Source organism: Siphateles boraxobius, unplaced genomic scaffold, assembly GCF_051911475.1.
Source record: "Siphateles boraxobius isolate OS27281-9 unplaced genomic scaffold, OSU_SipBor_1 1, whole genome shotgun sequence".
Taxonomy (NCBI): Eukaryota; Metazoa; Chordata; class Actinopteri; order Cypriniformes; family Leuciscidae; genus Siphateles; species Siphateles boraxobius.
Genome location: NW_027508699.1, coordinates 25,267,501 through 25,281,416, shown reverse-complemented (window position 1 = coordinate 25,281,416; position 13,916 = coordinate 25,267,501). Strand labels below are relative to the sequence as shown.

The following is a 13,916-nucleotide window of genomic DNA, read 5'->3' as shown; positions in this document are numbered from 1 at the left end:
AGCTTTATCCTAATTAATCATACCCACTTGATTATACTCTTTCTCCCAATTATGGCATGGGTTAACAGTGGTTAACTTTTTACCTGTCTAGGAATCTAAATTGGCTTCCAGTTTAGAGGAATAAAAATGACAAATTTATATGTGTACATGATGATATTACCTAACAACTGATGCTTAAATGGGCCCACAACACACACTATCTGTTAACAGTGCAAAAGTGCATTTTCAGCAGAAGTTCGGCCCAGTTGTTGTCAATGTCTTTGAACGTACGTATGAATTCTACATTTGGTCGTCAAAAGAACAGAACAGGATTATTTCACCATTAAAGGTGTACTGGCATATCTGCTTTAGGCTTTTCCCGAATAATGGTACCTCTAATGCAAACATGTGAACCAAGGATCATGAGTGCATTTTGTTAGATTATTCAGTACAAAACCCTTTTTTTTTTAAAATAATCAAAATCCTTTTGGGCTGAGGGAGATGTGGCGTTAAGTTGGCTGTAAGGGTATACAGCCTACCCCTACCCCGCCCTCATGGCAAACCATCGGTGTCATAAGCGTCCAGCGGTTCGTTTCTGGGTCGTACATTTCCAAAGAGCTGAGATTGGACTGTCCATCATAACCTCCCACTGCATAGAGTCGACCGCAGTTGGCTACTAGAGAAATGCGGCTGCGTCGAGTGTTCATGGCCACTAGGTAGCTCCACTGATCTGTTATTGAGCTATACACCTCTGCTCCACTGAGGAACGCAGAGCCATCATAACCGCCTGCCACATACAGATTGCTGCCCACAGCTGCAGCACCATGCCGACAGCGCTTGTTTATCATGGGAGCAACAGGGTGCCATAATGCTGTATGCTGGTTATAGTACTCCACCTAGTGGCAGAGACATGAAACAAGGAGTATTCACAACTTTTCATATTGTATTGTTTTGTAACTTATATCCTGCCAATTGAATTATGATGTTCACTTACTGTGTTAAAGATCTGTAGACCATCATGACCGCCTGAAACATATATTCTGCCTTCAAACACAGTAACACCAGCAGCACTGCGGCTTGCACTCATTTCTGTAACTATTGTCCATCTGGTAACAGAAGACACACACACACACACACACACGCGCGCGCGCACACACACAAAAAATCAACACATTCTGTTTACGAAAAACCACAGCAAAAACTTTGCTAATGAACACGTCTTTACATTAAATATTAATATATTAACAAATTAAATTACGAAAATAATAATCCTTGCAATAAGTAAACACTGCTTTAAAGTAATTAAATAATCAGCCAATAATTTCAAATAATCAGCCAATAATAAAACACAGAAACAGATTATAATAACCAATAGGAAAAACGATATTAATGACATTAATGTGCTATTTTAAACATAAAATATTAATATATTAACAAATAAAAAATAATTAAAAACCATGTAAATAAGTAAAAACTGTTATACTGTAACGGGGGGGGGGGGGGGGGTATAATAATAAAAATAATTTATTTATTATTATTAATAAAAAATAATAACAAATTCATTATTGATGATATAATAGAAAGTAGCATGTCTTCTTTGTTTATTTCTATTGCACTGCTAAATACTACCGAAGTTGACCAAAGTGCTTTACATAAAAATTAATATAATAAAAGATGAAAGATACATCTCAGATATCTCACATCACAAATACCACATTGAGATTACCTGTTATAAGTGGTCAATGATAAATGTGCATTGAGAAAGTTCCTTTATACTGATAAAGATTTAGCAGATCTAATAGACAGAGGCAGTTCATTCCATAATCTCGGTCCCATAACTGCGAAAGCGCAATCACATTCACTTAAAGTCTATTAGGCTGTACTTACACTTTCTATCATAAAGCAGAGCTCAAATATTGAACAGTGCATGAACGCCTTAAATAAGTTAATCCAAGATTAAATAAGCATTAGATTTCAATAACATTCATAACGCTGTTACACCAACTGCAGGCTAGACGGTGGTCAAGACTTAAAATTAAAATGATTAATATTATGATTTTTTTGACTAATATAATGTACATTTTTTTTATTATTAGTCTCTTTTGCAATATAATAATATAACACATATTAAAAATATTATTGCCACATAATTATATGTATTTTAAAGGCTTCTTAGTTTGTTTTTTCAACAAAATATTTGCCATCACTTAAAATGATGATTACTTGATTTACAAATTGATCAAGTAACATTGATCAACCAACATTGATCCAATTTTCTAAACATTATCTAAAGAATGTATGACTCACCTGTCAGTCTCTGGGGAATAGCACTCAACTGAATTTAGAGAGGACTTGCCATCATATCCACCACAGACATATATATGGCCATCAACAACAACTGTTCCCATCGCACTAATGCAGAACGAAGAGATGATAAACCAAAAGCATCAGATATACATACATCACATGTACCTAAAACTCTTGGTTTAAATTCATCTTCAAAATAGCTTCTCAAATACTGTATATTAAATATATTTCCCTCACAATTTCTTACCTGCGTTGAGTATTCATGCTAGCAACTTTGGTCCACGAGTCAGTTTCTGGGTTGTAAACTTCCACAGTTCTAAGCCGTGATTGACCGTCGTAACCACCAATGGCATAAAGCAGCCCATTCACAACAGCAACACCCACTCGACTTCGGGCTGTGCTCATATGCTGGCATCGCTCCCAACATTTCCCAATTGGATCAAATACCTCCACGACATTTAATGAGTCACCTGTGCATAAAACGTTGAATCATTAACAAAAACTGACACTTGACAGTAACTAGCACATGAGTTCTCTAAAAGGACAGTGTGAAGAAGGAGGTACCAGCACTGTTGAGGCCCCCGACCGCATAGATTAAACCTGCGATGGATGTGCAACATCTCGGTCGGGTCTTGTAGGCTGGGAGGTGCGGCCGTCGCTCCGGCATCAGATGGTAATCTTTTGCCTCATCAACAAGGTCCCTGTTAGAGTAAAGTGCATATAGCAAATGCATATTCATGCATGGATACTTTTGGAAACGCACAAACAATTCCCAAAATAATTAATCCCTAAATCCTTTCAAAAGTATTACTAAAAAACTGTTACATAGTCTCAACAACCTAATAATAATTATTTACATTACATACAAACATAAAATCACCATGAAATCAATATTGATCTTTTTTTAATGGAATATTTATTATAAATTATTTATCTATGCAAATTCTTTTTTTAATTCATCTGCCCACATATTCTTTAATCAAAATATCTCTTAATCAAAATAATCAGACGTTTTGTGGTGCAAGGGCAAGACAACCTGTCACTCACATGAGATCATAATAGAAAACAACAATGATCCAATCAATTTCTGATGGCCAAAATAAAGTCCAGCGCAAATTTTTTTCTTGTTTGATAAGCTGTTTCACTCAGTTATACAGTAAATCACAATAGGCATGAAAAGATTATCACAACTGTATTTACTGTAGATTTGGATCTGCAAAAATCGCATGTCGTCTTAGTTTGGATTCGAAACTGAGTTTTTGCGCAAAGGTCCATTTATGGAGCATAAGTTATCTGAAAGAAACGTGCCTGCATTTGTGGCAGCAGCGTACAAGCTCATCTTGTTGGACTCGGTCAGCAATGAACTGAGGTCGACATAGAGGCAGTCGGGTTTTAGACAGTAACTCCGGTAACCGTGGCTCACGATCTTCCCGTGCATGTCGCACCCAAGCAAGCACGGCCTCAAACACCTACAAAACAACAACAAAAAATCTGATTTTCTCTCATGTTAAAGTCTCTTCATTAAAGAAAACACACAAAACTGTGAAACAATGAAAATGTGTGATTTACATCCATCATTCAGTACCATCCTGTTCTTGTCACTTTATGTTAGTCATTAGAATCTGACCTGCTCCTCTGCTTGGACATTGAGCTCGTCGCAGCCCACGAGCTCAAACACCTCCTCCGGCCGAAGGGCCAGGAACTCCTCGGACAAAGATACCTCCACAAAATGCTGGTGAACAAAGACGTTGGCTGCATCGTAAAGTGTGGTGCACATCATAGTCTCTGCGAACTGCCGTACACCAAGGCAATTCTTTGGATGCAACCTGTTAATTAGGAGCAAGTCTAGATTGATATCCAATAAAACAGTAATGTTGTGAAATATTTGAACAATTTAAAATAACTTTTTTATTTTAATATATTTAATGCAATTTAATGCATCCTTGGTAAATTAAAAGTATTAATTTCTTTAAAATCATACTGACCCTAAACCTTTGAACCAGTAATTATTACAATATCTATATCTGTAACACTTTACAATAATAATAATTTGATAACATTAGTTAAAGGGATAGTTCACCCAAAAATGAAAATACTTTCATCATTTATGGGCGGCAGTGGCTCAGTAGTTCATGTGGGTTGTCTACAAACCGAAAGGTTGGTGGTTCAATCCCCGGTTCCACCTGACAAAGTGTCGAGGTGTCCATGAGCAAGACACCTAACCCCAACTGCTCCCGACGAGCTGGGTGGCGACTTGCATGGCTGACACCGCCGTCGGTGTATGAATGTGTGTATGAATGGGTTTATGTGAGGCAAATATGTAAAGCGCTTTGGTGGCCATTCGGTCTGTGAAAGCGCTATATAAATGCAGTCCATTTACCATTTACCATTTACTCACCTTCAAGTTATTCCAAACCTGTATGCATTTCTTTGCTCTGCTGAACACAAAAAATATATATTTTGTAGAATGTCAGTTGCTGGGAGAATGACCTCCATAGTATTTCAATGGGACCCATCAGTTGTTTGCTTACTCATATTCTTTAAAATATCTTCTTCAGCGTTCAGCAGAAGAAAGAAATGCATACAGGATTGGAACAACTTGAGGGCAAGTAAATTACAAAATATTCATTTTTGGGTGAACTATCCCTTTAATGTATTAACTAACAATCAGCAACACATTTGTTACAGTATTTATTTAATCTTTTTTAATGTTAGTTAATAAAATAACAGTTATCATGTTAAATCACAGTGCATTAACCAATGTTAACAAATAAAAAAATGTATTTAAATAATGTATTAGTAAATGTTGAAGTGAACATAAGATTAGTAAATGCTGTTGAAGCATTGTTCATTCTTAGTTCATGTTAACTAAAGAAGTTAACTAATGAAACCTTATTGTAAAGTGTTACCTCTATATCTATATCATATGTCATGAAGAAATCATAATTGTGGTAAGTGGTACCTCTGCTGTAGAAAAGAGCAGCAGGCATCTTTGACATTTTGGAGCTGCAGGAAACTGGCCCCTATCAGGAGGGCCTGGACGTTCTGTTGGTCTATGGCTATGTGTCCATTGTAGGCAAAGTTTATTAGGGATTCAAGTGCACTGTTTAGAGGCAAAACAGAGATGAAAATATTAGCATACACTTACAAACAAAAAAAGGCCATGTCTAGAGATCTTGATTGCTTTTGTATCTTCACCTGGGATCCATGCCCTGCATGACAATCTCATCCTGTTTGCATTCCACCATGTCATTGGTAAACATGGCATGGAAGTACGGAATAGATGAAGCAAGGACTATTCTGTGAGCACTGAATTTGTGCTCTCCTACCTGCATACACACAGACGGATGCACAAATCCTGATCAGAAATCATCTCATACAAATAATACATAAATTCTCCTGGTTCAGTTTTGTTAATGTGACATTCAGTGCCAAATGAAAAACATGAAACATTTTTATCCCTCCACCCAAATGATCACAAAGTAAAACCATTCCCTAGGGCAAAATTTAAAAGACAAGTGAAATTTTATTGAATGAAGCAGCAAATGTGGGAAAAAATGAAACATTTCAGGCATTAAGAAAACCTGATGTACTGAAAGTATACCATAATCCTTAGCATGATCTGTAGTATGTACTATAAGGCAGCTGTTAGTCAGCAAAGACATGCGTACAGCAGGTCAGGTGAAAGAGATAAACAGGATTATTGCTTTCTGTGACCCACATAAAGGGCTGATGATGCAACAGTTAAAGCACAGCAGCAGATCAGTGACTGAGCACAGGTTTCATTAGCTGATGCTTCTAATAATGGTGCTTTATACAGCAACATAATCATAAAATATACACACACATCACTCAAAAATGAGGCAGCATCAGCAAACCACCTCTTTTTTTCTTTTTGGAATAGAAAACGTAAGAAATGTGGACTATTTTTCATTGTTTCCATTTTCCTATAACACACTTTCATATTAATATCTCAATGTTTAATTTTTAACGCTTATGTCTCCATGTTCTACCTCTCTTTTCTTATTTTGAGCTGCAGAAACAACATTTCTGTTCCTGCAAGTACTGTTGCATGCTTGATTGAGATGCTTGCATATTATAATGAATCTGAAGCAGTGGTTCTTAAATAGCAGGCTGGGACCCACTAGAGGGCCTCAGCACACTTCCAATGGGGCCTCAAAAATGTTTAGAACAAGCTTTAAAATAAACTAAAACAGCAATTATTAACAGTATTATTCTTATTATTAAATCATTATCATTATTTATAAAAAATATTTTAATTCATTCCCTCAACAAAGTTCATTCACTAAAAAAGTAATGAATATTTCAAATTAATATTTTTTTTCAAGTTATGTCAAGATGTGCAGTATTTTATTGCATAGAAATTGTTATTTGGGAGGGGGAAATAGTGAAAAAATAACTAGATAGGCTAAATGCAAAAGAAACAGCAAGAAACTGTTGTTTAAAATAAGCCAAACAGTTCACGATATATTGGATATCCAGCTCTCACAGGTGTTTCCATTAAACTCAGCTTGATAATATAGTTCAACATTAAACATGAGGAAATGAAAACTTCTTAACAGACCATGAAAGGCGAGTTCACAAACCAAGCCGTTTATAATTTCTCTACAGGTTGAAATAAAAATAGCAATAAAAGCAGGATGTAACGTTATTGTTCCTCCTCCGTGCTACTGGTTTATAATGTATAGCTTGATGAGGATGTTAGCTGTACATGCTAACAGATAACACTGGATTACATCGCCTTCAAAATTTATACAAAATACAGAAAGATCAATTTCAAGAGATGTATGCAATGAGACATATTAGCAAACGACCTGACATGCTTGCAAATTACAGCTCTTCCTTCTGTTAACAGTGTATGGACTTCACTAGCCTCTACCATGCTGACAGCCCAGTGCTACTTGGTTAGCATTTCTCAAGCAAATCAACTCTAACAAAGAAAAGCACAGTACTTTTAGGGTAACATCACAGAGTTTCCCTTGTCGTCGGATCTCCTCCATCACTGCATATCCTCGAGCGGGCAAATCGGCGACAGAAAAATGCATCAAATCTTCTAATTCTTCAAAAATCGTGTCACCCATCGTCATTGATGGACTGGAGACGACACTTTTTGTCCAAACCGAGACACCGTAGATCGAGCTGTTTAACTGAGTGCCCTCCACCGGCTGTGTCAGTTCCTTATCATGCAGGGGTCATATACTGCTCACATCAGATTTATGTGGATGTACTGGTCTTATTCATGTGATTCAAATACATCATGGCTTAGGTTGAGTGCAGCTCACGTGACAGTTTTGCACAGCTTTTGATGACTCTCTATGAGACCAGACTAGAGTTCTTCAACAGTAAACGGTTGACACTGTAGGCTACAGAGCTATTATCTCATAAGGTTGTTCATCATTTTTCTCTTGCTAGTATAAAGCAACGGACAAATGCTGTGTTATAAGAAGTTTTGACTGTTGAAGTTTGAAATGGAGATTGTAGTCACACAAGTATAGCCTACATATCCGATTCTTGCTGTTGTAGCTAATCACATTCCACATTTTTGTAATTTTTATTAAATAAAATCATCAGTTAATTTCATGTTGTTGATATACTGTATCTGTCTTTGCTTTCTGCTGATTATATCTGCCAACACTAATTATTGAGACATGAGACATGTCAAACTTTGACTTCAAACTTTACCTGCAATTATATTTTTAAAAAGCAACATTTTCATTTTTTTATTATTAATTAAAGATGACCAATAGAATGTTCTTAACACAAATGTGCCATTTCATTTGATTTTCTCAATTGTTTAGTAAAATGAATACTTTAGTAAAATGTATAGTAGAAGGATTACTTCTGCCTAAATTATGCTGTCAGGTTGGCATGCTTTTGCTAACCTTTGGGAGGGAAAAGGTCTCCTGCAAAATCTTCTGTAAGCAGGAATGGAGTACAGGACACTCGTCCTTTTGTGTCAAAGCAATGCAGAAGTTTAAGGCACAGAAAGCTGGTTGTGGTAAAATCTACAATTGCGAAAACACAGCAAAATTCTAATCAGTCAATATTCAACTCTCCTCTGCTCTCCATTAGCTATTCTAGTGTGTTCCATCAAATCTCCAGAGCTGTATGTGTCTAGATGATTGTTCAAGAAGTTACATTACAGATATTTAAATTTAAAGAGTTGCCTAAAAGAACCTTCATATACTCTTGGTTATTGTAAATGTCTTCTTCCTGTTCAGGTGACAAAAACTACAGCTACAATGAAACACAACCAAAACAAGTACCCATGATCGATAAGCATGGTTCAGTATTATGAGATATCAGAGCTTTCAATAGTTGGTGTTCATGCTCTTCTGTAACTACACAACTTTACCAGCAGGTGGCACAAAATATTCAGTAAGAGATGGAAATATGTACAAATTCTATTTACAAAAATAAACAGAGAACAGACAGTCATTCTGGCAGGCATGTACCTACTGGCAGGAAAATAAGTTGTTCAGAAGAGCTGTTACCTCAGGGGGGATTTAGTAGAAGTGCTTTTCTAAGAAAGCTCTAAGAAACCTTTGGTTGAAAAAGATTATTTCAAATAATTCAAATAAATTAAATAGAATTGATGTAGGTGTTGGGATGCTTGGTGAAATAAACTTCCAGGAAATGAATGAAGAAATAGTGTGGTAAAAGTTAGTATTTTCATGTATGCATTAAACAAAAATTATTAATGCTTTGTTCAAGTTCAATTGCTGATGATTGGTAACCTACATTAGCAACAAATTTATTCATATGGACATATGCAAATTCTCATTGGATTTCGCAAGAAAGAGTGTGAGAGGTAGAAAGGGTCAATGAGTGTGAGATGCTATAAGATATAGTGAGTTGCCCCAAACAGATATGTGGACACTTTTAGACAACTGTACTCTTAAAAATGTCTAAGTGTCATTGCATTCATCCACAAAAGAATGAAGTAAGACCTTTTCTCAGAACTAACTTCCCTTTTCTTAGCAATTTCTGTCCTTTTACTTTCAAACAGCTTGCCTCAAGGTCATTTCTAGTGCATATATTGAATCAAGTTTATCTCAAATTTCTTAGAAGAGAAACCACATCAGTTCATTCGATTAACTACGGACATGTTCCACTAACACTTGAAGTGTCCTATTTGAATATAAAATATCTATAATTTAAAGCAGTAATGTCTTTTTGTCAAGTGTGTTATGCCACTTTTTATGAATGCTATTGTATGTGATCTGAGGGAAGTTTTCACACATGTCTAAACCCAGTCACTCCATTTTAAATAGTTTCAACACTCATGCAAGCCTTGACTTGAGAAATACTAAATCACATACACAATTCACTGTTTACACCCACTTTATACAGACTTCACATTTACAGTTTACCCCACTGTTAGAAGAAAGTGTTTATTTAGAAACTAAAGGGTTCTATCAGGCATAGCCATTTTTTCGGGCATGGGATTATTTTTTGGGTATAGTTTTTTTTATCTTAATTATATGCTATGAATTAAAAAGTTCATAAACACTCCATATGTAGAAAGAAACTTAATGATGCAATTATTAAAATTTCTCATTATATAATTTTTTTTAAAACACGTTTTTAACATTGAGTCAAGAACCCTATGGGTTCTACATATTGAATTGCATATATTGAATCCTACATAGGCCTATTTTTTCTAAGGAACTTAATACAAAACTGTATTAAATGACTGTTTTAAAGCAACATTACAAAACGTGTATTGTAATTTGGAAGTGTAGGCCATTTATAGCCCAATCACACTTTGCACTGTGTAAATTATGACTAGGGTTGAGTAATCTGACATGCACTGAATAGTTTTATGGCACAGGACAGTAAAAGGATCTCTGTGTGTGCATATTGTCTAAGCTTTACGGTAGCATGTTAAAAAGAGGAAATTCAGAAAGCTCCAGCCAGTCGGGAAAGCTGGACGGAGATGAAATCATGCCTGTAGGACGGACTATTCAGTGTAGGCTACAACATTGAGTATGTGTAGGGTGGACTGGACTGCGACCCACGTCTCTCACGTACGACGCTGTCTGCCTTAGGTAGATTTATCGTTTTTCTAAGTATTCGTAAGGATGGGATTAAATTGACCATAACAGTGAATGTTTTGCCTAGCTTTTAAAACGCTTTTCGCGAATTGTGTTGTTTTAACGGCCTGTTGCAGTATTTATATGTGACTGATGACGGAACAGTAACTTGAAATCGTGACCAGCGGTATTCGTCACTCTATATTCAATGAAACACGTTTGGAGCTACAACATTGCTGCAACCCTCAGGAGGTCCTGCGTGCTCCGTTGGTCTTAAAGGAGCCGTCAAAGCAGCACGAACGGGTAAAATGACTATGTCCATTCCAGAGAGCATATCGGGGTCCGGGGGGAAAGAGGAGGAGAGTGAAGAAGATGAGAGTGAAATCTTGGAGGAAAGCCCCTGCGGCCGCTGGCAGAAGCGACGGGAGCAGGTACGTCTTGAGGTTAATGGGCATAGGAACGGAAGCCTGCATATTTAAGCCTAAATATCCTGCATAGACGACTGGATCAAAGATAAATGTGTATTTAACAATTATTTAAGAACTTAAAGGTCTCTGCAAATGAAAATACATTGAATTATTTGGTTGTGGGTGCCCTCGATATACCAGCCCAGTTGGTTTCTCCACATGGAGAGTTTACAATGATTTGCAGCTGTTAAACGCACTGAAGAATGGCTGTTGTAAAAAAACAACAACATGTAAAACGAGGCATAAATGCTTTGACAACAAATAGTTGAGCTTTAAGCACATTTAACATAAATTCAGAAGTGTTACACGTAGTTTTCGTATGAGATTCAATGTAAACATTGAGTTCACGTACAGCCCCTCCCCCTCCGTCCACGTACACGCGCACGCTAATACAGCGCATACATGCATACATAGCATGTCACTTATATTGTTATTCATTTGTGTATCATATTTGCTGTTTTTTGTTGTTGTATCAGATAAAATGGGCGTGGAGGTGTCACCCCTTTCTTGTCGGCTTGTGTTGAAGCGTGATCTCGGCTTTCTTTTAGATAAGTCACAGATACAGTAAACTAGCTTATCAGTCCTGGCACACATTCAGGCTATCTATCATACAGGACACACTGGAAATTTGTAACCTCCTATTTTAACCATGTGCTTCTAGTAGTTCTAATTGTTGAACTTTATTTGTATGCTTAATAATGCTAATGATTTATGCTTAGACAACCTCATCCACCAACAGTGTAAATCTAATTGGATGATTTAACTTGAAGCATGCAAACCCTTGACTTCTAATTAAGCATATATTTGACTAATTAAAATAAAGCGGACTAGGTATTGCATGTTTTTCCTCTGAGGAAGTAGGATACTTGTCATCAAGTTTACCTTAGAGTGAACTAAAAAGTCACCATGAAATCAAAATTGACAATTGGAAGCAAGTGCAGAATGAGGGGTGGCAACGAGGCTTGCCATGGATGGTATGTAAAACCAGTTATACTATATTATGAGGGATGATACCTGTATTTTATAAAGATTTAAAAGGGGAATCAATAAAACAGAATTGACAATAACAGTTCCTAACTAAAAATGACTGGGCAAATCAACAGTTCTTTGATTCCTCTATAGGGGTCTCTGCTCCTGAAGGGGTACGAACAGATCTGGCTGTAATTTTCCAAGTAATCCAGAACACATTTTTATTAGCTGCTTCAGGTGTTTCTGATTAGGATTTAAGCTACACTGTAACCCTGCTCTACTGCATAACATTAGAACAACATGAAAGGGAGTAAATGATGACAGACTTTTTTAGGTGAACTAACTATCCCTTTAAATATGATCTAATTTACATGAAGAATACAATACTGTTGCTGAAAATGAACGCACCATTGAGTCATTCTGGACATGGTGTTTACTGCCTTCAGCCACTCTGTTTTGCTCTTCTGCATCACTTTCTTCTTTCACTATATTGTGGTCTATGTCTCTCTTCCTCTTCATTTGGGCCTCCTGTCTCATAGAAAACAGGCACATAAAAACACATTAATGATGACCAGCCTATTCCATATACTTTATCCAAGGAATATGCAGGCTATCCTATATGTAAAGTGTATTGAGCAGCTAGCTAGTGCATTGAAAATTTACATAACTGCACTGTAACAACCACAGCTCAGGTAATTTATTTAGATTAACGAGATAGACTCATGATTGACTGTACCTGCATCAAAATGATAAATAATATTGAACTATTTGTTAGGTCACGGTAATAGCTAGTAGTGTGGGCACTGATAGATCTCTGTCTAGTGATAATTAATTAATTAATGTTGTTGTGCCAGAAAAAGTTAAATAGCGGGGGAGGGGTGAAGATATGCGTATAGTGACCTCACTATATGACGAACACTGCCCCAATAAATATTATTAAGCTTCCGCATTTTATTGTTGTCATTTTAGTATTTGCTTAATAGGCCCTTTTTGCTTATATTTAGATTTAATTGGTAATCAATCCATAAATGTTGTTTGTAATCTCATAGATGTCACACTTAAATTGTCAACCATTTAAAATTTAAATTAAATATAAACTGGTAACATTTTATTTAAAAAAAAAATATATATAATTAAGACCTTCAATATATTGTTTATTTGGCTATTTAGCCACATGAATGCAAGTTTTGTCTCCTGAAATCACTGATTTGGACGTCAATTTATTCTAAATCATTACACGAGAAGGAACTCAAATGAAAGGTTTGCTTTGGTATGTGTGGAGAAGATTCTCACTTACTCGTCTCTGGACAAGCAGACCCTGTTCGATGGAAAGCATGACAACCTGACAGTATAATCTAGGCCTATAAGAAGTAATTACTAAACATTCTACTCAAGTAATCATTTTACTAAACAATACATATTGAGAAAATCAAATGAAATGGCACATTTGTGTTAAGAACATTCTTTTTAAATATAATTGCACGGAAAGTTTGAAGTCAAAGTTTGACATGTCTCATGTCTCAAGAATTAGTATTGGCAGATATAAACAGCAGAAAGCAAAGAAAGACACATACAACATGAAATGAACTGATGATTTTATTTAAAACAAATTACAAAAATGTGGATTGTGATAAGCTACAACAGCAAGGATATTTTTGGTGCCAAAACGCAAAGTGTTGGCTAAGAGAAGGACAGACATGCTTAAACAACAAGAGTGAAAATTTTGTTGGCGGTGGATGTTTTCTTTTCTCAATGACTCTGACATTTAAATGGTTAGACAAGGATCATACATCACAGCCAAGGTTGCCAGGTTTACATAACAAAACATGCTCAATTGCTATTCAAAACCCTCCCAATCACGGCCAAAACTAGCCCAATCGTAATGTAATGTGAAATGATGTAATTTTGGGAGTTTTTTGGGTAGTTTCAAAACTCTGGCATTAATGTTTGTTTCGATAGTTTTAACCTTGCACTGTAACAACCACAGCTCAGGAAATTTATTTGTAACAAAAAAAGGTTTTGTTATATTAGGATTACCAGCTTTGTTTCTTTAGCAGAGTGGGCTTTACTACATTAAAAAAATGACAATTAAAAAAATATTTTTAAACAATGCAAAAACTTCTGCAATTAAATTGAT

At 36.1% G+C, this 13,916-nt stretch overlaps 2 protein-coding genes across 3 annotated transcripts in view; one reads left to right on the top strand and one right to left on the bottom strand.

The window, feature by feature from the left end:
- Positions 1 to 357: 357 nt before the first annotated feature.
- On the bottom strand, positions 358 to 7,483 carry klhl18 (kelch-like family member 18). The gene is made up of 10 exons (XM_077231050.1): positions 7,260 to 7,483; positions 5,485 to 5,615; positions 5,249 to 5,389; positions 3,914 to 4,112; positions 3,595 to 3,755; positions 2,851 to 2,987; positions 2,534 to 2,756; positions 2,287 to 2,391; positions 974 to 1,085; positions 358 to 875 (listed from the first exon to the last, which is right to left on the bottom strand). Exons 1-10 carry the CDS (start codon positions 7,392 to 7,394, stop codon positions 489 to 491), a joined length of 1,731 nt encoding a protein of 576 aa, XP_077087165.1. The 5' UTR covers positions 7,395 to 7,483; the 3' UTR covers positions 358 to 488.
- Positions 7,484 to 10,115: 2,632 nt separating this feature from the next.
- nrbp2a (nuclear receptor binding protein 2a) overlaps positions 10,116 to 13,916 on the top strand; it is a 29,678-nt gene continuing 25,877 nt past the window's right edge. Inside the window, exon 1 of one of the 2 annotated variants that reach the window (XM_077231041.1) lies at positions 10,116 to 10,774. In XM_077231041.1, coding sequence (XP_077087156.1) covers positions 10,652 to 10,774 — 123 coding nt within the window. In that variant the 5' untranslated portion in view covers positions 10,116 to 10,651. The remainder of the gene's footprint in view (positions 10,775 to 13,916) is intronic. The other variant, XM_077231036.1, reaches the window with a different exon arrangement.

What these genes read in the sequence shown, in the direction of transcription:
- klhl18 (XM_077231050.1), bottom strand. Translation starts at nt 7,394, where the DNA reads ATGACGATGGGTGACACGATTTTTGAAGAATTAGAAGATTTGATGCAT. An exon ending in ATGTCCAAGCAGAGGAGCAG is followed by an intron (nt 3,756 to 3,913) that starts GTCAGATTCTAA and finishes GTTGTTTTGTAG; the next exon opens with GTGTTTGAGGCCGTGCTTGC. An exon ending in GTCTACAGATCTTTAACACA is followed by an intron (nt 876 to 973) that starts GTAAGTGAACAT and finishes CTCTGCCACTAG; the next exon opens with GTGGAGTACTATAACCAGCA.